General features: G+C 34.7%; 1 protein-coding gene across 2 annotated transcripts in view; it reads right to left on the bottom strand.

Annotated features, from left to right (window-relative positions):
• Positions 1-3,831: 3,831 nt before the first annotated feature.
• The window catches only part of Vps13D (vacuolar protein sorting 13D), a 672,569-nt gene continuing 651,136 nt past the window's right edge, over positions 3,832-25,264 (bottom strand). Inside the window, exon 19 of one of the 2 annotated variants that reach the window (XM_073982994.1) lies at positions 3,832-3,976. In XM_073982994.1, coding sequence (XP_073839095.1) covers positions 3,920-3,976 — 57 coding nt within the window. In that variant the 3' untranslated portion in view covers positions 3,832-3,919. Of the gene's footprint in view, positions 3,977-12,204; positions 12,348-25,264 lie in introns of those variants that run through there. The other variant, XM_073982993.1, reaches the window with a different exon arrangement.

Below are 25,264 nucleotides of genomic sequence, written 5' to 3' on the forward strand. Positions count from 1 at the left end.
ACATTGCCAAAGGTATTAAGTGAAGTTCTGGAGTTAATAGAGGAAAAACAGTGTAAAATTTGGATTGTTTCCAAATTAACAAAAGAGGAAAAGTGGCAAAATAAAAACTATTTTTATTCGAAAACAAATTTCCTGGGCGTGGTCGGTTGCATTGACGGAACACACGTGCATATAATGGGAACAAAGGAAGATGTTCACCATTCATATCTGAATAGAAAAGGATTTTTTAGTTTAAACGTTTCGTTGGCAAGTACGTTGTCAATTTCTACTTCATTTTGAGGTTTTTCATTTTCTACCTCAGCAGATTGTCCAATTTCACTGTTATTATCATCCCATGTCTCTTCAATTCCGTAGATCGCACCTGCCAGATTTGAAAGCATATTAATTTGCAGTAAGTCTGCTACCGCTTGCTCCATCGACGACAAAGATATTTCTTGTGATGGTCCACCTCCTGTAGCTGTAATGTTCTTCTTATTTTGAGACATTTTTTTCTTTAGTTTGGATTTAAGTCCATACTCTGTGCCATTCATCTGGTGTACGCACACAACTATTTAATTGCTCCGCAACATCCTTCCACACCCCATCAAAAGTGGCTTTAGTTTCGCCAAAAAGTCTGACTCCGCGATCTACGTTTGGCTAGGCTTCCACTTTGTCAAGCAGCATTTCAAATTGCTGTTTTGTAGTAATTTTTACCATTATAAGTACTGAAACACCAAAAAACGTATATAATATTAAATAAATTCAGTTAAAATAAAAGAAAATTTTATTAACGTTTCAATTTTTCGTTTGTAAAAATGCATGGCGACAGCTAATTTGTTGTCGCCGGAAAATGAACTTTATGGCGACAGAATTTGACGTCGTCGGGCGACTTTTGCCATACGTAATGGAAAAATTGGAACTAGCAACGCAATACGGAATCGATAATTAACCATTCGAATGTATTTGCAACAATCTATTAGATGACACAGATGAAATTAGAAGACTGAAAAGAAAACATTTTTTAGACCTCCCATTTATTTAATGAGTTTTATAAAATATATATGCTAAAAACCGATTATGAATCGAAAATGCAACAAATACTCGGTGACATGTGCACCCATAGGAGGTTAAGGAAGGATCCAACGTCAGGATTGCAAGAAAAATGCAATACATCAATCACAAAATTATTTGATTTAGGGGTAATTACTGAGCTAGAAAAAAAAAACAAACTACTTAATAGAACATCTGTTCCCCCAAAAATATATGGACTCCCCAAGATCCACAAGAAAGATATTCCTCTACGCCCAATTTGTTCCTTTGTTAATTCCCCTACTAACGAATTATCAAAATATTTGGCAACAATATTAAAGGTCCTAACAGTGGACTCAAAATATAACATAAAGGATGCTGTAGACTTTAAAAGCAAAATACATAGGCAACATATTGATAATTGTGAAATATTAATTTCTTTTGATGTGGTGTCCTTATTCCCCAGTGTTCCAGTAAATCTGGCACTGAATACAATAAAAGAAAAATGGGATATATTAAGAGAACACACAAAGATACCCCAAAACCTTTTTATAGACTTGCTGACCCTCTGCATTAAGGATGCACGGTATTTCCTCTATGAAGGAAAGATTTTCGAACAATAGAAAGGAATGCCGATGGGTTCACCCATATCTCCCATAATTTCAGACATCATTATGGAAAAACTTTTGGATGAAACCTTGAACAAACTGTCAGTAAAGCCAAGAATCTTAACAAAATATGTCGATGACATATTCTGTATAGTAAACCAAGACCATGTTGATAAAACACTAGAATCCTTGAACGCATTTAATAAACAAATACAGTTCACTATGGAGTGTGAAACTGACAATTGTTTGCCTTATCTTGACTCCAAGATACATAGACGAGGGAACTTGCTTTTACTGGATTGGTATCAGAAACCAACAGCGTCGGGAAGATTAATGAATTATTATTCAAAGCATCCACGAAATATCAAGATAAACACAGCAACAAATTTTATTAAAAGAGTCTTAAATATCAGTGATAAGCAATTTCACACAAAAAACAAAAAGAAAATCAGGGAAATACTAAAAATTAATGACTGTCCCAAAAGAACCATCAACGAATTGATTAAGCACGCAACCACTCCGCAAATTGACAACACAGACCAAAAGATTTATAAACGGTTTACATATGTCCCAGGATTCTCCGAAAGATTTTCTCGTTCAAATCTCTATAATAACAACCAATACCGATTTGCCACATAAAGCAGTAACACGAACAATACTTTCTTCAGTCGCACAAAAACGAAAGTTCCCATCGAAGACAGATCTAATATAGTATACAAAATTAAATGTAATGGTGACTCGTCTAACGTATGCCCAAAGGTATACGTGGGCACAACAAAGACAAAGTTGAAAACTAGAATAAGTGGTCATAAGTCTGACCAAAGAGCCAGAAACAAGCCTTTGGAGCAGAAAACTGCTCTTGCAGCACATTGTGCAACCACGGGGCACACTCCGAATTTCAATGATGTGGAAATTCTAACCCAAGAAACAAACTACAAACGCAGATACATGCTTGAAATGCTGCATATAATTAATGTACCAATAGAAAAAACAATTAACTACAAGATGGACACAGAACTCTGTGCACAAATTTACCGAAACACTATAGAAAAATACAATAAAAAGCATTGATTAGTTGGAAAATACTCGAGTGAGAAGGAGGATGTGTCCGATAGTTGTTTAGCAGAAGAAAAATAAATGTAATTATCTTTTAACATTTATAATTTGTGTTTATATTTTTATATCAAAAACTTTGTTATTTGTTTCTTTAAAAAAAAGGAAAAATCCCTGATGATGACTTTCAAAGAAAGTCGAAATATTGGAAAATAAAAATTATGTAAAAAACAAAACCCATTGTTTTTTAATTATTCTGACCTAAAGCCAAACAAAAAATACATGTTTAAAACAGTCCAAAGGTCAACTATAAAAATAACAATAAAATATATAATCCAAAATTAAAATTGTAATATGTATTTATTGTTAAATCCAATGGGCTTAACAATTTTGTTATATTGTAGTAATTATTAAATTTGCTGAATGAATGTTTCTTTTAAATAGATTGCAAATAAAAAGAATAAAAAAAATCTCAAAAAAACAGAAAACAAGAAGTGGGAAAGAGTGAAGCATGTTCCTATGAATGACGAATGGTGTCGTGGAAACGGGTTAATTCGTTCGACAAGCGAACAACGTAATTCAAACGCTCGTGGGAACATGCTATAAAGTTGAATTGAAAAAGGTATTGAAAAAAGATAAACTGTGAGTTAATACAGACTTCAGTGCTGAAACGTTGTTTTTGTACTTAAAAACATTTGTAAATAATGCTGATTATCTATTAGATTTTTCAAAACATGTGTTGAGGATTAGGTATTACATTTTCTATAACATGTGTTGCCGAGTTACATCATTACTTTTTTCATTTTTTCAGACATCAAGTTTTTTGTGTTTTATGATATTTTCATGCTAATTTTGAATAATAATCTGTGAGCTTCCGTCACGATCCCTTTTAGATGACTTGTGCTTTAATCTTAGCGTTTACCTTTGAAATGAGTTATACAATGTCAATTCCCTATATGTTTGGGATACTTGTTGTGCTTAACTCTCATCAAACGTGTGATGATAAATATGCAAATGCATTGATGAAAGAAATTAAATATTTTGTAATTGTTAACAGACGTCTCGTTGCTAGCAAATAGTAGCCCCCACAATTAAGAAAACTACACAATTACAAACACTTAGCAAAGGCAACAATTACCTAATAAGTAAAATACTAATGGGAAATGTTATATATAAATTTTATTAAACTGCATGTTATTTACAAAAATTATATAACAGTAACATAACACTTTTGTTTTTCAAAATTTAAATCAATTATTTGTCAGTGAATGCTCACGTTCATCAAAGATTGCTTTAGCATAATTTATCTGAAAATAAAAAAACAATAACAAAAATTATTTTTAGCAATTTTCAGCAATATCAATATTAATATTTGTGATACTCATATTTTAATCTAGATTAATCTACACTGTGGAAGGTACTAAGGACAAGAAAATTTGAGTGGATTACGAAACAAGAAGTAAACATAGACTACACAATTCATACCAATCTGACATTACATAATCTCATAATCTTAGTAAAATTAGTACTGTTACGGAATTAGATTTAACTAATCTCCGTGTAGACGTTGTTTTATTCCCCAGTACGATTTGTACCAAATAAAACAGGGTTCGTTTTAGATTACGTTTCTACAATGCTTTATTTATTTTATTACACTTATTCAGAACCGACTTTAATTACTAAGCACACAGCAAGTCTCTAGTTAGCACGCAGCTATTCTTTAACCGATCTGTTCAGTTCAACGCTTAAAACACAAATACTCCGTCATTGCCATTTCCCCAGTATTTATACCCCAAAATCTCCCTGTTCTAGAGTCCTCCAGAACACATATGGCAACATCTCGAATCTGTGCAGCGAACACACAGACGCACATTCGCACTAAGCGAACAACCATACTCACATACATACATGGGGGAATACAATTGGACGACAAGCACAGTAATGACGTAACAACAAACAAGTGCAAAGAAGTAACAAACTAAACAATAATTACATGATTATGGCAAAACAAAATAAAAGCACATTAATGAAAGGTAAAGTAACATCTAGAATAATGAAGAGAGTTCTACATGGTAGTTGTTGTTGCTTAAATAAAGTAACTGCGTAATAAAAACTTTACGTTACAATTCAAATTTTTAAATTAACGGAAATTAAACTAAACTAACTTAAACCTATCAGTTACATTCGTAACATTGCCTCCCGCTTAAGCCTGTTCGTCCCGAATAGGCACAGTTCCCTCTCTGTGGTATGGGCATTGGTAACACTGCCTCCCGCTTAAGCCTGTTCCTCTCGACTAGACGCAATTCTCGTTCCGTAGTGCTGGCAACCGATTTAGAGGTACCCTCTACTGCGTCAGCTTTGGTCTTTTGCTCTTCTGGACGACGTTGCCTTCTCTCCAGGAATCGTGACGTTATACCTTCTTTCTTTGTGGTCACCTTCCTAAGTGCCACCTGGTCTTCATCAGACTTGTCCTTCCTTGCTGTACGGCCGCTTTTCCATGGACCTTTCCTCGACGTACATCTTCGCTTTTTCCTCCTCGTTGCGAGATTTTTCCACTTTCCTACGGGCCATTTGTCGGCGGCTTCCACCTTCAGCGTACGGACATCGACAGCAATCTCGCCGGATTCTGCCTTTGGGCTTTTCTCGTTGTAGCCCACATTTATCGGTATTTCCACATTGGACCAAGTCATCACACGGTGCTTTATGTCCAGGTTGATGTCGAAGGCAATCATGAAGTCCACGCCAAGTATAACTTCGTCCACAATATCGGCCACTATAAAATCGAAATTTTCAGATTTTCTACCCATGCTCAGCCGTTGGTAGGCCTTTCCATAAACCGTTGTAGTCTCGCCTGTGGCCGTCCGCAATTTGACTCCATTTAATGGCAATACCTTCCCTTTTACCAAATCCGGTCTAATAATGGACTTTGTTGCACCGGTGTCCAATGTCAAGGTACGCAATACACCATTGACGAAGCCTTTAACCGTTAAGTTGTGATTCTTCTGCTGGACTATGGCTATAGAGATTGTGGGACCATCATTTTCATCCTCTGCCAGCGGCGTCTCGTGATTGACGGAATTCACTTTATTTGATTCACCTGATGTCTCTCTTTCCAGATTCTTGGCCACCGGTTGGTCGTCACTTTTTGAAGGCGATGAGGCTGATCTGGGCCTTGCTTGTTGCAATCTGCATTCTTGGGCCATGTGTCCAATTTTCCGACAATTATAACAAGTCTTTTTCGTTCTAGCAGCCCCTCGTTTCACACGCATCAGTGCATCCTTCAGCAGGTCGACAACGGTCTGGGAATTGTTGTCCTCAACTTGCAGCCTCCGCACGTTGTAAGCTTTAGGTTTCACGAGCATCTTCGCGGTTTCTTGGGCCAGGGCAAATGACACGGTTTCTGCAAATGTTCCCATCGGTGCCTCATACGTCGCAAATTTTATCTCTGGATCACGAATACCACTAGCAAATGTTTCAATCTTTATGCGGTCCACCAATGGATGTGTCTCTCCTGGATATGCCAGCTGCGCCAATCGCTCTATATCAGCCGCAAAGTCTTGTAAGGTCTCTTTTGGCTTCTGGACTCTTCCCCTCAGTTCCATTCGGTAGATCTCTTGCTTGTGTTCACTACTGTACTTACGTTCAAGTGCAGCCATTATATCTCCATAGTTGTTCCTAGAAGCGGCGGGAATACTCTGTAATACGTCAGCAGCATCACCCTTCAATGCCATAAGGAGTGATACCGCCTTTTCGTTGTCGTTCCAAGAATCTCTAGCAGCCACTGTCTCGAACTGTAATTTGAACACATTGAAAGAGGTAGAGCCGTCAAACACTGGAGGCTTAATTTTTAACGCGTTATGGATAGCTCTCACTGGACCGCCTTTAATTTCCAGTTCCGACATTTTCTTTTCTATGCCCAGAATCTTCTCATCTTGAGCCAGAAATTTCTCGTCAACAGACAAAATCTTTTTATCCAACTCTTTAATTTGTACCTCCACGTTTTCTACTCTCTTTTCAATCACTATCGTGATATTCTCGAGTTTCTCGTTAATTTTTCTAGAATTCTCTTCCAACTCCTCTTTTAAGTTTCTTGAATTTTCTTCAAACATCCTAGAATTCTCTGCCATTAAGTTTTCGGTGATTTTTCTAGAGTTCTCTTCTAACTTTTCCTCTAATTTGTCGTCGAATTTGGCAAATCTTTCCTCCAATTTTCTGGAATTTTCTTCGCTCATTCGACAATTTTCTGCTTTCATTTCCATCACAAGTCTAGAAGTTTCTTCATTCTTTCTAGACATCTCTTCTAACATTTTACTGGAATTTTCTTCCATTTTAGCATCTAATTTCTCCATCATTTTGGAATTTTCTTCACTTTTCTTATTCATTTCCTGCATAATCATAGCCAGCATTGATTTCAAATCGTCACCCCTGGCAGCTACCGATGAAACTTCCTCAACAGTGGATTCGCCCTTTGCCGGTAACTCGACTTCCTCCTTACCGTCGAACTCATATTCATCGATGTTCATTCCACGGCGCTCGAACTCTTCCAACAAGCGTTTTTGTAGTTCGGCCTTGTTGCCAGTAGAACACAACTCCAACTTACTTAGCTCCTTCTTCAAGTCTTCCACTCGTAGATCCTTAAACTTCATTGTAGGATGATCGTAATCTCACTGCTGACACCAATTGTTACGGAATTAGATTTAACTAATCTCCGTGTAGACGTTGTTTTATTCCCCAGTACGATTTGTACCAAATAAAACAGGGTTCGTTTTAGATTACGTTTCTACAATGCTTTATTTACTTTATTACACTTATTCAGAACCGACTTTAATTACTAAGCACACAGCAAGTCTCTAGTTAGCACGCAGCTATTCTTTAACCGATCTGTTCAGTTCAACGCTTAAAACACAACTACTCCGTCATTGCCATTTCCCCAGTATTTATACCCCAAAGTCTCCCTGTTCTAGAGTCCTCCAGAACACATATGGCAACATCTCGAATCTGTGCAGCGAACACACAGACGCACATTCGCACTAAGCGAACAACCATACTCACATACATACATGGGGGAATACAATTGGACGACAAGCACAGTAATGACGTAACAACAACAAACAAGTGCAAAGAAGTAACAAACTAAACAATAATTACATGATTATGCCAAAACAAAATAAAAGCACATTAATGAAAGGTAAAGTAACATCTAGAATAATGAAGAGAGTTCTACATGGTAGTTGTTGTTGCTTAAATAAAGTAACTGCGTAATAAAAACTTTACGTTACAATTCAAATTTTTAAATTAACGGAAATTAAACTAAACTAACTTAAACCTATCAGTTACATTCGTAACAGTACGTCGTCTATCGTCTCTGGACAAAATTTAAAAAATGTACTTTATATAGTAGAGGCACTGAAAAATCACTTTAAAACAGCCACTCCTTAAAGTGTGTGCTGCCCATGGCAATGATTTTAACCTCGGGATGGCTCAGCCCACATTGCCAAAGGTATTAAGTGAAGTTCTGGAGTTAATAGAGGAAAAACAGTGTAAAATTTGGATTGTTTCCAAATTAACAAAAGAGGAAAAGTGGCAAAATAAAAACTATTTTTATTCGAAAACAAATTTCCTGGGCGTGGTCGGTTGCATTGACGGAACACACGTGCATATAATGGGAACAAAGGAAGATGTTCGCCATTCATATCTGAATAGAAAAGGATTTTTTAGTTTAAACGTTTCGTTGGCAAGTACGTTGTCAATTTCTACTTCTTTTGTTAATTTGGATTGTTTCCAAATTAACAAAAGAGGAAAAGTGGCAAAATAAAAACTATTTTTATTCGAAAACAAATTTCCTGGGCGTGGTCGGTTGCATTGACGGAACACACGTGCATATAATGGGAACAAAGGAAGATGTTCGCCATTCATATCTGAATAGAAAAGGATTTTTTAGTTTAAACGTTTCGTTGGCAAGTACGTTGTCAATTTCTACTTCATTTTGAGGTTTTTCATTTTCTACCTCAGCAGATTGTCCAATTTCACTGTTATTATCATCCCATGTCTCTTCAATTCCGTAGATCGCACCTGCCAGATTTGAAAGCATATTAATTTGCAGTAAGTCTGCTACCGCTTGCTCCATCGACGACAAAGATATTTCTTGTGATGGTCCACCTCCTGTAGCTGTAATGTTCTTCTTATTTTGAGACATTTTTTTCTTTAGTTTGGATTTAAGTCCATACTCTGTGCCATTCATCTGGTGTACGCACACAACTATTTAATTGCTCCGCAACATCCTTCCACACCCCATCAAAAGTGGCTTTAGTTTCGCCAAAAAGTCTGACTCCTCGATCTACGTTTGGCTAGGCTTCCACTTTGTCAAGCAGCATTTCAAATTGCTGTTTTGTAGTAATTTTTACCCTTATAAGTACTGAAACACCAAAAAACGTATATAATATTAAATAAATTCAGTTAAAATAAAAGAAAATTTTATTTACGTTTCAATTTTTCGTTTGTAAAAATGCATGCCGACAGCTAATTTGTTGTCGCCGGAAAATGAACTTTATGGCGACAGAATTTGACGTCGTCGGGCGACTTTTGCCATACGTAATGGAAAAATTGGAACTAGCAACGCAACACGGAATCGATAGGTAACCATTCGAATGTATTAGCAATCAATCTATTAGATGACACAGATGAAATTAGAAGACTGAAAAGAAAACATTTTTTAGACCTCCCATTTATTTAATGAGTTTTATAAAATATATATGCTAAAAACCGATTATGAATCGAAAATGCAACAAATACTCGGTGACATGTGCACCCATAGGAGGTTAAGGAAGGATCCAACGTCAGGATTGCAAGAAAAATGCAATACATCAATCACAAAATTATTTGATTTAGGGGTAATTACTGAGCTAGAAAAAAAAACAAACTACTTAATAGAACATCTGTTCCCCCAAAAATATATGGACTCCCCAAGATCCACAAGAAAGATATTCCTCTACGCCCAATTTGTTCCTTTGTTAATTCCCCTAATATTTGGCAACAATATTAAAGGTCCTAACAGTGGACTCAAAATATAACATAAAGGCTGCTGTAGACTTTAAAAGCAAAATAAATAGGCAACATATTGATAATTGTGAAATATTAATTTCTTTTGATGTGGTGTCCTTATTCCCCAGTGTTCCAGTAAATCTGGCACTGAATACAATAAAAGAAAAATGGGATATATTAAGAGAACACACAAAGATACCCCAAAACCTTTTTATAGACTTGCTGACCCTCTGCATTAAGGATGCACGGTATTTCCTCTATGAAGGAAAGATTTTCGAACAATAGAAAGGAATGCCGATGGGTTCACCCATATCTCCCATAATTTCAGACATCATTATGGAAAAACTTTTGGATGAAACCTTGAACAAACTGTCAGTAAAGCCAAGAATCTTAACAAAATATGTCGATGACATATTCTGTATAGTAAACCAAGACCATGTTGATAAAACACTAGAATCCTTGAACGCATTTAATAAACAAATACAGTTCACTATGGAGTGTGAAACTGACAATTGTTTGCCTTATCTTGACTCCAAGATACATAGACGAGGGAACTTGCTTTTACTGGATTGGTATCAGAAACCAACAGCGTCGGGAAGATTAATGAATTATTATTCAAAGCATCCACGAAATATCAAGATAAACACAGCAACAAATTTTATTAAAAGAGTCTTAAATATCAGTGATAAGCAATTTCACACAAAAAACAAAAAGAAAATCAGGGAAATACTAAAAATGAATGACTTTCCCAAAAGAACCATCAACGAATTGATTAAGCATTCAACCACTCCGCAAATTGACAACACAGACCAAAAGATTTATAAACGGTTTACATATGTCCCAGGATTCTCCGAAAGATTTTCTCGTTCAAATCTCTATAATAACAACCAATACCGATTGGCCACAAAAAGCAGTAACACGAACAATACCTTCTTCAGTCGCACAAAAACGAAAGTTCCCATCGAAGACAGATCTAATATAGTATACAAAATTAAATGTAATGGTGACTCGTCTAACGTATGCCCCAAGGTATACGTGAGCACAACAAAGACAAAGTTGAAAACTAGAATAAGTGGTCATAAGTCTGACCAAAGAGCCAGAAACAAGCCTTTGGAGCAGAAAACTATCTTGGAGCACATTGTGCAACCACGGGGCACACTCCGAATTTCAATGATGTGGAAATTCTAACCCAAGAAACAAACTACAAACGCAGATACATGCTTGAAATGCTGCATATAATTAATGTACCAATAGAAAAAAGAATTAACTACAAGATGGACACAGAACTCTGTGCACAAATTTACCGAAACACTATAGAAAAATACAATAAAAAGCATTGATTAGTTGGAAAATACTCGAGTGAGAAGGAGGATGTGTCCGATAGTTGTTTAGCAGAAGAAAAGTAAATGTAATTATCTTTTAACATTTATAATTTTTGTTTATATTTTTATATCAAAAACTTTGTTATTTGTTTCTTTAAAAAAAAGGAAAAATCCCTGATGATGACTTTCAAAGAAAGTCGAAATATTGGAAAATAAAAATTATGTAAAAAACAAAACCCATTGTTTTTTAATTATTCTGACCTAAAGCCAAACAAAACATACATGTTTAAAACAGTCCAAAGGTCAACTATAAAAATAACAATAAAATATATAATCCAAAATTAAAATTGTAATATGTATTTATTGTTAAATCCAATGGGCTTAACAATTTTGTTATATTGTAGTAATTATTAAATTTGCTGAATGAATGTTTCTTTTAAATAGATTGCAAATAAAAAGAATAAAAAAAATCTCAAAAAAAACAGAAAACAAGAAGTGGGAAAGAGTGAAGCATGTTCCTATGAATGACGAATGGTGTCGTGGAAACGGGTTAATTCGTGTACGTCGTTCGACAAGCGAACAACGTAATTCAAACGCTCGTGGGAACATGCTATAAAGTTGAATTGAAAAAGGTATTGAAAAAAGATAAACTGTGAGTTAATACAGACTTCAGTGCTGAAACGTTGTTTTTGTACTTAAAAACATTTGTAAATAATGCTGATTATCTATTAGATTTTTCAAAACATGTGTTGAGGATTAGGTATTACATTTTCTATAACATGTGTTGCCGAGTTACATCATTACTTTTTTCATTTTTTCAGACATCAATTTTTGTGTTTTATGATATTTTCATGCTAATTTTGAATAATAATCTGTGAGCTTCCGTCACGATCCCTTTTAGATGACTTGTGTTTTAATCTTAGCGTTTACCTTTGAAATGAGGTATACAATGTCAATTCCCTATATGTTTGGGATACTTGTTGTGCTTAACTCTCATCAAACGTGTGATGATAAATATGCAAATGCATTGATGAAAGAAATTAAATATTTTGTAATTGTTAACAGACGTCTCGTTGCTAGCAAATAGGAGCCCCCACAATTAAGAAAACTACACAATTACAAACACTTAGCAAAGGCAACAATTACCTAATAAGTAAAATACTAATGGGAAATGTTATATATAAATTTTATTAAACTGCATGTTATTTACAAAAATTATATAACAGTAACATAACACTTTTGTTTTTCAAAATTTAAATCAATTATTTGTCAGTGAATGCTCGCGTTCATCAAAGATTGCTTTAGCATAATTTATCTGAAAATAAAAAAACAATAACAAAAATTATTTTTAGCAATTTTCAGCAATATCAATATTAATATTTGTGATACTCATATTTTAATCTAGATTAATCTACACTGTGGAAGGTACTAAGGACAAGAAAATTTGAGTGGATTACGAAACAAGAAGTAAACATAGACTACACAATTCATACCAATCTGACATTACATAATCTCAGCTCAACAGTAGCAATGGCCAACACGATTTTTGTTTTATTCGATATTTTGCATTTCTAACGAAAATTAGCTATTTATTTTTAAATCCGAAAGCAGTTCTTTCCTAAAAGCTCTTGTTTTTGGGGTATAGTTTAGGGACCTATTTTTCCCAGATGTGGGCGTTTTTAAAACTTGAGATCCAAACAGCTGTTGTTCTAGGGAATACATATATGGTGGAAAATACAAAAGACCCATATCGAAATTATGAAAAACTTCTCAACGAAGAACTAGCATTTATGATCAAGACCAAAGCCGAATTGTATAGATCCATCCATACGATACAAAACAGCTTTGTACTGCTCTGGTATTCCTACTTTTAGCACTTAAGGACATAAATTGGAACAATGATTTTGTGTTTCCTGGTATACCAGCAGGCTAAAACTAATGAGGCTGTCAACATTAAAAAGTTTACGTACTATGTATGCTTAATGCTATAGTGGTTTTTAAGATTTTAAATGGAGATGTTCCTTATATCATCTTTTAGAATAAATGTTCCTAATTTAAATCTTACTAATTTTTATATACTAACTTTCAAGCAGCATTGTAACTGGCTGTAGAAAAGGATTCTGTAGCTGTAGTTTACCCCCATAGACTAATAAATGTATATACAAAGAAATCCTCTCAGTGAGTATGTTCGAATTGAGTCTGCTTAATATGCACTCAATTTTTAAAATGGCAATAACTATAAATTTTAAAACTACAGTATTTCCCGGATATAAGCACTGCCAAAAATGCAAGCAAAACAGTGCATATAAGCGGGAAATTCTTATATCGAAATCCCGCTTATTAGCACAATGAGTGCACTGAAAGAAAAATGCTTCGATGTATCAATTAACGGGTTTCATTGATTATTTTTCATTGATGCTATGAAACGTTCCACTAATATAATGAAATGTTTCATTCATGCAATGAAACTTTACGTTATTTAAAATTCAATAATTTTTGGTTTCATTGTATAAATGAAACGGATTTCATTGATGCAATGAAACTTTTATTTTCTATAAATTTAAGAAAAATATGTATGTTTTGAATTCAAAATAAATAGAATGGGCTAAATACACTAGTACGCAAACATCTTTTTAAAAAAATGGCGAAAAATTTATATATTCGATGTGTTTTATTTGCTTTAAAAATTAATGAAACAATTTCATTAAATAAATGAAAGAGTTTCATTAGATAAATGAAAGAGTTTCATTAAATGAGTGAAACATTTTTGAAATTCCATTTTGCGTTTTGCATTCTTTGTAAATCTGTTAAGTTACAAAATTTGTCTTCTAATTATTTTGTCTTTATTAAACAAATTAAATTTTTGACAATCATAAAAAGAACACATTTATATATTGACTACATACATATGTATAGAATCACATACATAAATATGTATGCATGAATATTTGCCAAAACTAGCAGAAACGTCATCAACTGTACAAAAATTCGCTACTGTCGCTGAATGGCGTTGGTATACATAAATATTCATCCACATTAAAAAGAATGCTCTTCTCAGTTCTTTGTTATTGTTTGTATTGTCGTTCATTGAACTCCATTTGTGGTTGTGTCTGAGTATTTAACAAGCAGAAAAAACCAACACGTATTTTTCTGCTTGTTAAACAATCACCGCTTTCTTAACTACATCAAAAGATGTTCATGAACATTGTTTTAGTTTGCACTAAACCACAGTCAAGTGTGGATGAAAAAAAGTTATTTTACGTTTTTTCAACTTTTCAAACTGTGATGTGTTTAACATGAAAAGAAAATGTAAATATTATTTTTTAGGTGTTCAGTTGTTCTTTTAAGTGAATTTTCATTTATATTTTTCTTGTAATGGAATCATTCAATAGAAAATCTAAAGATGAGTGGGATGGCGGAGAAACTGTTACCATTGGCCAACGAAGCATCTCTCACTTAGAAACAGAAAATGTTGTATTGTTGTATAGTTTTCTGTCCAACGGCGACAGTTAAAGGTATGTTAATGTTTAGAAAGAAAACCAGATAAATTACTAAAAATTGTTTTATGGTTTTCAATTTTGCTTACAGATGCAACGCTCAAAAGGATAATTAACTTCGCTGAAAGTAAGTATGAAATATAATAATTTAATAATATGAAATGAAAATTCAAATATTGGTTAAATTATTTTTTTTAGTTTTTATGTGTTCGTTTATTTACTTTTTTAATTTTCATTTATAGTTGCAATGGAGATAAAAACTAGAAAATCCAATGATCAGTGGAATTACGGAGACTGTCCGTGGCCAATGAAGCACTACTCCCTTAAGAAAAAAATGCTGTATCCTAACATCGTGGACGTACGCAGGGGATGACTCAGCGGCAAAAATTGGAGGTAAGTTATTGTTTAGAAAACCAGTCAATTTGTTAGCAATTTGTTTATTGTTTCAATTTTACTTACAGATGACAACTATCAAGAATGTGCTTAATACCTGAGGTATTAAATATGACTTGTTGTATTAATAGTCAAAACTAATTGCAATAAAATGAAATAAACATATTTAGCATTGACTTCATTTTTGTTCATTACGTGAGTATGAAATGACTTCATAACATGAATGAAATCCTACGTTGTATCAATGAAATTTTTCATTGATTTTGAACCAACGTAAGGCTTCATTGCTTAAATGAAGAAGTGTCATTACAATAATGAAAGTATTGCATTGCTATAATGAAAAATTTTCATTGCATTAACGGAAAAGTTTCATTGCATCAATGAAGGAGTTTCATTGCATTAATGAACAATTTCGTTAATTTTACTTCAATGAAACTCAATGAAACTTTTTTCATTTATTCAATGAAGCTCTACGTTGGCTCAAAATCAATGACAAATTTCATTGATACAACGTAGGATTTCATTCATATTACGTAGCTTTTTCTTTCAGTGTGCATATATACAAAACCCGCTTATAAGAACAATTGGGTGCACATATAAAATTCCCCGTCTATAAGCAGGCAATAAGCAATGTATTTATTTTTGTAGTACATAACATAGTTTTTATTCAATGATAGTTACATATATTTTTATACATAGCAAAAGTAATCCTCCTATCAGAAAATGCTATAAATTTTGCGATTGGCCCCTAATGTCAGTTCTGTTTTAATATTTGTGTAGCAAACACATGCGAAATACACGTTAATAAACAATGTTACGCTACACTGCTCCAGAACGCGGAATATTGGTGACTATTTATGATTTTTCATCATGATGATTCATTATTTCGTTATGATGATTTTTCATCAGACTTCTTTTTGTGGGGCTTTTTGAAGTCGCGGGTTTACGTCAACAAGCCTCAGATTCTTTCAGCTCATAAAGACAATATCCGTCAAGAATGTGAGGACCTATCGCCGGAAGTTTTGGCCGAAGTGATGGAAAATGCCATAAAAAGGGCTCAAATGTCAATAAACTGTGGCGGCGGCCATTTATCTGACATCATTTTCTCGACTTGATGTAAAAAAAAAAAAAAAAAAAATTAAAAGAATAATGCACAAAGAAATCAAAGTTTTTCTTTTTTTATTGCAGCCAAAAAACATCGGAAGTTTACTTTTGCTCCACCTTGTACATATCACTCATTTTCTCAAAGAGTGTCACATCTCCAATAAATCAATTTCGGGAAAACACGTTTTAAATTCATGGTTGAAATTTGAATTCCCAAAAAAAAAATTGTTACGCAAAAATAATTACATAGACTATGAGATAGTCTACTTAAAGAGCCAGTCAGATACATATCAGTGCAAAATTTCTGTGCAAGATCATAAATTGAAAAAAAAACTTTTTTGTTGATTTATGCCAAACTCCTAGTAAATGAGCCCTAAAAGCCTGGGTAGATAAGCTGCCTCGCCTGCTTACATTGCTTGCTTCTGATAAAAGAATAAAAAAAGAAAAGGGAAACCCAGTCCGAAATTTGCTCGGCCTTCTTTATTCTTTTATTTTTATTATGTCAGAAATTAAGCAGGAAAGCAAGGCAACCAGGCGAGGCAGCTTATGTACCCAGGCCTTTACTCTTATAGTTTTAGAGATTTCAACATGAAAATTTTACACAAGATAAAGTAGAAGTCGTAAAAAAATAGAAATTGCTAACTCAGAACATTATTTTTTTTTATTTATGCCACTCTTTGTGTAAATATATGTATTCATTCATTCCTTTTACCCTTAAAAATTTTTATATTTGACTATGGAGTCCTAGGATTTATAAAAAGGTAGGCCAAAGAGTTTTTTGATCCATATATAACAAAGCAATTATTCACTTCCCTTGTATTGATATTAATTCGATGTACTATAATGTGGACTTTTGCACGAGTTTTCATGCTGATCGGTTTCTTCATATTCGTTTTTAGAGGATTAATCTTGTTATCAGTTTGCACAAAATTTTCAAATTTTTCATCGAACGTGATATCTGTTATCATTACAAGGTTCCCTTCAATATTCTCTTTAGTTGTTATTTCACAAAATTTGTACAGCAAGTCAAACATTTGTATAAACAAAAACTTGACAATAAGCAATAAAGTCAGTTTTTACCATTCAACCAATTACGGGAAAGATCGATAAAAAATGATGTATGTTACGCCACATATGATATCCATAGACTAATGAATGTGTAGACGAAGAAATCCTCTCAGTCAAATTCTCTCAATGAGAATTGAGTCAGTTTACGAGATACTCAATTTTTAAAATGGCAGTAACTATGCATTTTTAAACTATTTATGATGGCGAAAGACAATCTGTGGGTAATATTGGCTGGATCTACATCCTCAAATAAAAAATCAACAAAATCTTGCAATTTACCTCAAAACAAAATGCAATTGAGTGAACACAGAGCATATTGAGGGTAAGGTCGACCCCTACAAAAAACAAGCACTCTACAATTTCTCTGTCTATTATTTATTTGTCTATAATGATATCTTTATTCTCACTAAACGACAGCCGCACACAGTCCACTCATTTTGGTATGACGTAATTCTGATTAAGAGTACTCAAAATACGCAACTTTTATAAATCCGAAATGGCTAAAACATCTTTTTAGAAAACGACGGCACGACATCTTAACAAAATCATGTTAAAAAACAACTAAAAATCTTTTTGGTAACTAAGCAAAACGAAAATCTTGGAAAAAATTGTTAAATAAGCCAACTCCGGTTCATCTGATTATAACCAGCGTTCGAAACATACGTTATGGTACCGTACCATAACGTTTTGTACCGTACGTGGCATGAAAGTTTACACTACGATAAGGTACCGTACATGTACATAAACTTTAAAATTTTTTAGCGTTCGTGTACCCAACGACAATCGTAGCGTACATCATTATGTACCCTATAAAAACAAATAGAGGTTGTGTACACCTGAGTGGTGTTTATAAAGAAATATTATATATGAATGGTATGCGGAAAAATACAACCATAAAAATAAGAGGGAATATCGTATAAATAAAATACAAAAGTAGCTACATTTATATTTAACCAGTAAATTTGAAAACATTTATTTATTTCATAAAAACTTAACGAATATATACAAGTTTAACATGTGAAAACATATGTAACAGATTATATAAAATACTAAAAAAATAGAATTTGACAGGAGAAAGCTCAACTTTCATAATTGACTTTTACCGTTAATATATGTTCAAGCTGATCTTCATACCAGTTGTCCAAATGCGTTATTGTGAATTAAACCACATACAAAATATAGACAAGCAATCCACAGTAATGAATTATTGTGAGCAAATTTGACAGTTGAAATCATCTGATGTAACACCTTCTTATTCCACCATGAACTGATCAGATAAAATATACTTCATACCAGAATATAAACGTTCCTCGCTTACTTGGGTTGTCGGTATTGCCTGCACAATATTAGCAATCTCGCTGATGACGGTTTTCTGAGAGTTCCAAAATGCTATTATATTTTCATTTAGTGGCAATCTTGATTGCCCCTCATAATTGGCAAAATCAGCATCTAAATTGTGTAAATTAGATGAACTCGGAGTTACTGTGGTAGGATCTATAATATAATGGCTTGTATTGTGTTCTGAAACATAAAAAGATGATTGATATAAATATATGCATTGTTCGTGGTGTAGTTCGTCGCTCATTGTTTTTCTTCGCAGGTCAAGCATACTTTGATTCGTGGATCCAAGAACACAGTTGCGTTAAACAGTTCATTTTCTAAAAGTTTATACTTTATCTCTTCAAGGACTCCTTCAGAAGGGGTTTTATGTTGCTATCCGGTAAAGCGTCAATTTGAAATGTTATATCCATAACAATAATGTATAGTTCACTATAGCCCAACTGTTCGCTTTGTAACTTAATGGTAGCATTGTAAACAGGTTTAAATAGTCCCAAGAAAGACAATTCTTCAGATTCAAGAAATAAATCAGGATAATCCGTGCTTAGTGCATTTATAATTTCCTTCATTTCCAGGAATATTTCAATAAATTTATATGTTGAATTCCAACGTGTTGCACAATCAATGATAGGTTTTTTGTAGAGTTCACTTCATAGATAATTTAAAATCGTTTTACATCTAAGCTTTTTTACCACTAATCGTATCTTATCGACATTGTCTTTTATTGCCGACTGTTTCAGAAAATCGTTTACACACAGTTGGAGGGTGTGAGCACCTCACCGAATGCTAGTAATTGTGTTCGATGAGATGTTAAAATCAATTGATTCAATTGTGTCGATAGCTATTCGGCAATCGATATCATCGTCATCTTCTTCGAAATCCACGGCATCATTATTTATCGACAAATTCATTTCAGAGTTCGGGATTCGTTCAGAGCATATTTGATCCGTTATCGGTTGTAATAGTTAAAATATTACGTATAACAACATCATATTCCTTTAGAACAATATAACTCTTTTTAAATATTCAGAAGTGTGACTTGGTCTAAGCTCCTTTATAGCCAACAACGATTTTATCATGTTTAATGTATTGAACATTAATATCCAGCATACTTAAGTCCAGCCTTGTTGCGACATCCATCTTAAGGGAAAATAATATCCCTTTAAGATCGTTTGAGATTTATGTTTTGATATTTCGTTCATTTACGTTATGTTCATAATTCGTTCCTTTACGTTATGTTCATTTACCGTTATCCCGAGTACACTAAAAACATGTTTTATAAGAACTTTGAAAGCTTTATCTCCGACCATATGTAAAGGACGTCCATTTTTTGTAAAAAGTTCAACCAATGCTGTTTCAATGTTTTTTAAATTCACACTTTTTATACCCTACACCACTTTGTGGGGAGGGTATTTTATGTTGCTTTTGGCCAAAAAATTGTAATGCATCGAAATAATGGTCGGAGACCCATACATACCCAGCAAAATGTTCGATGCCAAAGATGCCATTCAATCATGGGTGCAAGTGATCTGGCATGTCATCTTTTTAGCATCTTCATCGATGAATTTTATATGAGCGTGGACCCCAAAAGATGCTATTCATTTTTGGATCCAAAGCATGTCATATTCACCATTACTTTGGCATGTCATTTCAACCAATGCTTTGGCATGTCATTTTCACCAACGCTTTGCAATGACATTATCATTACGACAAGAGTTTTAACAACGTTAGTTGTGATTTCGAGTCTCCGACAACATCAAGCCTATTGTAAATAATTAATCTTATATATTTAGAAAAATTTGTATAAATAAAAACTAAAAATTCATCTCTATTGGATCGATGGAATGGGTTCAAATGCTGATGAAAAGATCGGATCTTTCACGACTTCCTTTGCATGGGTTCAAATACTGATGAAAAGATCGGATCTTTCACGACTTCCTTGGCATTGGTTCAAATGCTAATGAAAAGATCGGATCTTACTCGACTCCGTTTGAACCAATGCAAAAGATGCCATGAAATCACGTCATCGCGTGGAACACCTTCCTTCAAATTTTCCTGGGTATATATACCAAAATGAATATCTCCGTCCGTCTGTCCATCTAAACCTTGTAATCACGCTACAGGTCGCAATTTTAATCCGATCGTCACCAAATTTTGAGTGTTGATGAAGGTCCCGGAGGGGAAGAAGCCTACTGATTTTGGCGATGGTCGGATAATATTCAGGCGTCGGAATGGGCAAAAAACTTATTTGGAGGAAAAGTCAACATTTTATTTTAAAGCGAATATCTCTGCTTCTATATGGGGTATATCAAAAGCAAAAAACTGTTAATGAAAGTAGAAAATATCACCTTTGCAACGATGCAATAGCCGCTAATAGAACCCAACTTTTCATTTTTGCGATTTTATTAATAATGACGAATATCACAGCTTTGGTTGGGGACCTTTCAAAAACAAAGCCTGACTATGAAACAATGATGTAAAGCAGGTTGGCGTAGGTGGAGATATCGCAATAGTCGGCAATACATCCCATTTTTTTTAATTTTTTTGTAATCAGGCTACACGTCGCAATTTTGATTGGATCGTCACGAAATGGCCCCACAGAGGAAAAAACCTATTGATTTTGGTAATGGTTGGATATTATTTAGAGGTCGGAAAGTGAAAAAAACTTATTTGGAGAAAAGGCCTACGTTTTATTTCAAAGCGAATATTTCTCTTCTGTAAGAGGTATATCGAAAGCAAAACCTGGCAAGGAAAGTAGAAAATATCACCTTTACAACGATATGAAATAGGTTGATATAGATGGTCAAACAACAGAGATATCGCAATAGTCGGTAATGCATCCCTTTTTGCATTTTTTGTGCAATCATACTACAGGTCGGAATTTTGATTGGATCCTCACGAAATTTTGGGGGTTGATGGGGGTCTCACAGAGAAAGAAGCCTATTGATGGCTGGCATACATCCCACTTTTCCATTTTTTATTTAAGTTGTACTGGCGGTACACTTAAATGCGTTTCAACAAAATTGACCTGAATTGAATTTTAATTTTACCAGGCAAAAGCTTATGCACAGTGGTAGTGGTGTAGGGTATCCCATAGTCGGCCCCGACCCGACTATAGCCTTGGTTCACTTGTTTAATAATACTTTGGTGGCACTTTTTTCTTTTACGTTTTCGCATACATAGTTCGGACACAAATTAGGATGCACATTTTTCAAATGTCGCTCTAAATTTGCGGAATGCCAATTTAAAACATTGTTGACACAATTTTGTAAATTACACACTGTTTGATTTGATTCAAGAACAATTTGATTTGATTAAGAACAATATTTGTTGGCCTTGGCATTTTTATTATTATTTTCACTCAACGTTTGGAAATGCACTAAATAGCATTTTCGGGGGTACTTTTGCATATATAGTTTGCAAAAAATGCATTTTCTTAAAAAAGGAAACTACCTGCAACTATTCGAAAGGGGTTTCGCGACACTTTCCGTAAATTATACAATAAGACTAAGAGTGTAATAAACTCAAAAACTAGATCATTCATGTTGTACCTGAATGGTTATTCATAATTTATTAAAATACAGAAGTTCATCGCTGATACTTTAATCGTTTAGACGTGTTTTGCAATGAATTGCCCTCCGAGTACCCTTTGAGCTATGTGTTTCAAGTCTGTTAACGCTAAATTCATTCGTTGCCACGTTTGCAAAGCGAAATTTCACTTTCTTTGTGCGGTAGTTGATGTTAGCATTGGTGATCTATTTCTAAAAAATGTAAACATTGTTTTTAATTGCAATGATTGTTTGAGAATTAATTCTAATATGATGGAGTCAATATCTTGTCTGAAACAAGAAGTAAGAGAGTTAGAACATTAAATTGACTCTTCGTTGAGTGCTGAACTGAGAGAGCTGAAACAAATGATTGGGAAAAACAAAGAAGATGAGAAATCCCAAAAGCAAATAAATAAAATGCATAACAATGCTACAGTTAATGACCATGCTGTTGTTGGTGGATGCGATGCTTCTGCTTATGTGTCCAACCATTAAACAAGTTCGAATTGGATGTGTGCACATGGACGTAGAAAAAGAAGAGACAATATTATTTATGGTGCTTCTAATGAACTTGAAGTCGTAATACCAAAAAAATGGTTGCATATTTCTCCATTCAAATCGTCGGTGACGTGTGAGCAAATAATCAATTACATTGAAAAGAATTCAAAAATTTAAAAATGCAATATGGAATGCTATATGCTAGTGAAAAAAGATGTTGATATCAGTAATCTAAAGATAGTCAACTTTAAGCTGGGTATTAGTTCGAATCTATATAATGATATCATTAACCCAAAATTATGGCCTACTGATATCAGAATTCGCCCATTTAAAAATTTTCAAAGGAGGGTGGCTCAAACTCTTCCCCTCTGATGGAAAAAAGTTGCGGTTTAAAATTTTACTATCAGAATCTGTCAGGAAGGCGTACTAAATCGAATGATGTCTTAAATTTTTCTAATCAACTCGACTATGATGTTATTGCTATTGTGGGAACATGGTAAAATGAAGATTTTGGTGATGCGGAGTTTTTTGATTTGAATCTATTTACTGTTTATCGTAAAGATTAAAATATGACAATGACTGTTTGTTCCAGAGGAGGTGGCGTTCTCATTGCAGTAAAAAAGCTGTACAAATCTTATTTATGCGGTTTAGATGACGATGATGGTTTATTAGACCAAATAGCTGTTTCGATTATCGGTTCGAATTTTAACGTTTTACTATGCTTATCCTATATTCCTCCTGGTAGTTCTTATTTAATTTATTCTAAGCATATGGCTAATATTGTGGCTTTGGAAGAGAGCATGGATTCAAACTTTGGTTTTTGTGTTATGGGAGATTTTAATCTCTCTAGCGTTTGTTGGTCGATATTCGACAATAATAAATTTTTAATACCCTCTAATGTTAACAAGCATTTTGAAATCAATTGTATTGATACATTTTTAAGCCTAAATCTTGTTCAAATTAATGATATTTCTAAACAGCTACATCGCTTTTTAGATTCAATTTTTGTTTCCAATGATATTAAATTTAATGTTTACAAGTCATTAAATCCAATATCTTTTTCCAGTGTTCATCATGTGCCTACTGTAATTGATGTCGACTGTTTTCATTACTTAAAAACTGCTTGCGTGTAATTTCAATATACTAAATACAATTCTTGGCTCCAACGATTGACAATATTTAAAAATTCTCCAACATCATTTATTTGTGGAAAAAAATTCTGATATACTCAAAGCTAATGTACCTTTGAAAAAAAAAATAAACCGTACAAACTGCCGTGGTATACAAATGTCTTAAAAAGTTAAAAAATTTACGAAATAAATTTCTTGAACGTTTTATTTTAAATGGATTTCCTGATGATGAGTTGAAATTTAAACATTATCAGAGAGAATTCGAAAAGTTGTTGGTCATATGTGAACACTAAACGTAAATCATCTGAAATTCCCTCTGCTGTTACATACAATGGTCCCGCGGGAGTTTGTTACTTCTCCTACCGGGCGCGTCCCCACCGGCGGATAGGAGTGGGAGGATGGTCGTACCACTCTGTCCAATACCTATTGCATGGTGGGTCTGGGACAGGGGGGTGGGATTATCCACATCTGGAAGCCTTGAGTTTCCCGCGAACAAAAAACTGACTATGGGGGGTGTTCCCCTAAAACAAATATGGAAGGAAAAAAGAAGAAAAAGTTACGGTGTAGGGCCTAATAAACCCAGGGCCGGCGGGGACCAGTGATCTGCCTATGAGTCACACCCCGCCGATATCATGCGATCGTGAGCAATATCCCATAGATGTGGGTGCCTTGGCATCTGTGGTCGAAGGTAATGCTTCAAGCACACAACCTAGTGTGAAAACGGAGGGCAGCACAGGGGGAGGATTAACTTAACCAAATTATCTGATGATGGTAGCGACCCTGATTCCGAATCCGACAGCTGCGGCAAAACGAACACCACCGTTGTGGAAAATCCCACGAAAGAGGAAGTCCACAAGATGGTAGAGGAAGTGAGCGAGAGCATCGCAAAGCTCACGACGAAAAGAGTGCAGTGGTCTGGGGCCCAAAGTAAGAAATATAAGAAGAACCAGGCTAAACTAAAGAAGGAACAACAGCTGGCTGCTTCAAAGGTTACCACAGACAGTCCCTCCACTTCTTCGGAAGCGGCGAAGAGGATAAGATCTCCGGAGGAGCAGAACGTGGCCAAACCCAGTAAGAAGAAAAAGATCTTCCCACCTTCAATTGCGCAGAACAAACCTCGTCAGGACAAAAGCCAAGGAGACTGCCAAAAGGGTCCTTCAATTGAGACTGAAGAGGCGATTTCTGACAAAAAGAAGGTGAGCGCGACGTCGGAATCTTCTGCGGTGGCCAAGGACTCAGTAAAGAAGCCTACTACCACCCAGAAGAGGAAGATGGACGCGGAAACCGGAACGGAGCCGCCATCGACTTACGCCAAGGTAGCCAAGAGATACTACAAGGACGAGCTGTGTTACGCAGTATTCGATACTAGTAAAGGATCTGGAAGGCTACACAAAGAGTACTTATCGGTGATCGAGAAATCGATAAACGATAAAATATTGGAACAAACCCTGCAAGGACGAGTCTCAATAAAAATAAACTGCTGTGAGCCAAGCGGGGACCTCCTATTGTACCACCTGGACTCACACGCAAACTCTGCAGCTCTCGGGGAGGTAGTCAGCAGTATAGCAACTCCATGGGAAGGTGGCAGACTAAAACTGGTGAGGAAAGACGAAATTCCTCATCTAACCAAAGCATCGGTGTACTTCAAGGGGTATG

Source organism: Musca autumnalis, unplaced genomic scaffold (assembly GCF_047663935.1).
Source record: "Musca autumnalis isolate F117 unplaced genomic scaffold, ASM4766393v1 scaffold_4, whole genome shotgun sequence".
NCBI lineage: Eukaryota > Metazoa > Arthropoda > Insecta > Diptera > Muscidae > Musca > Musca autumnalis.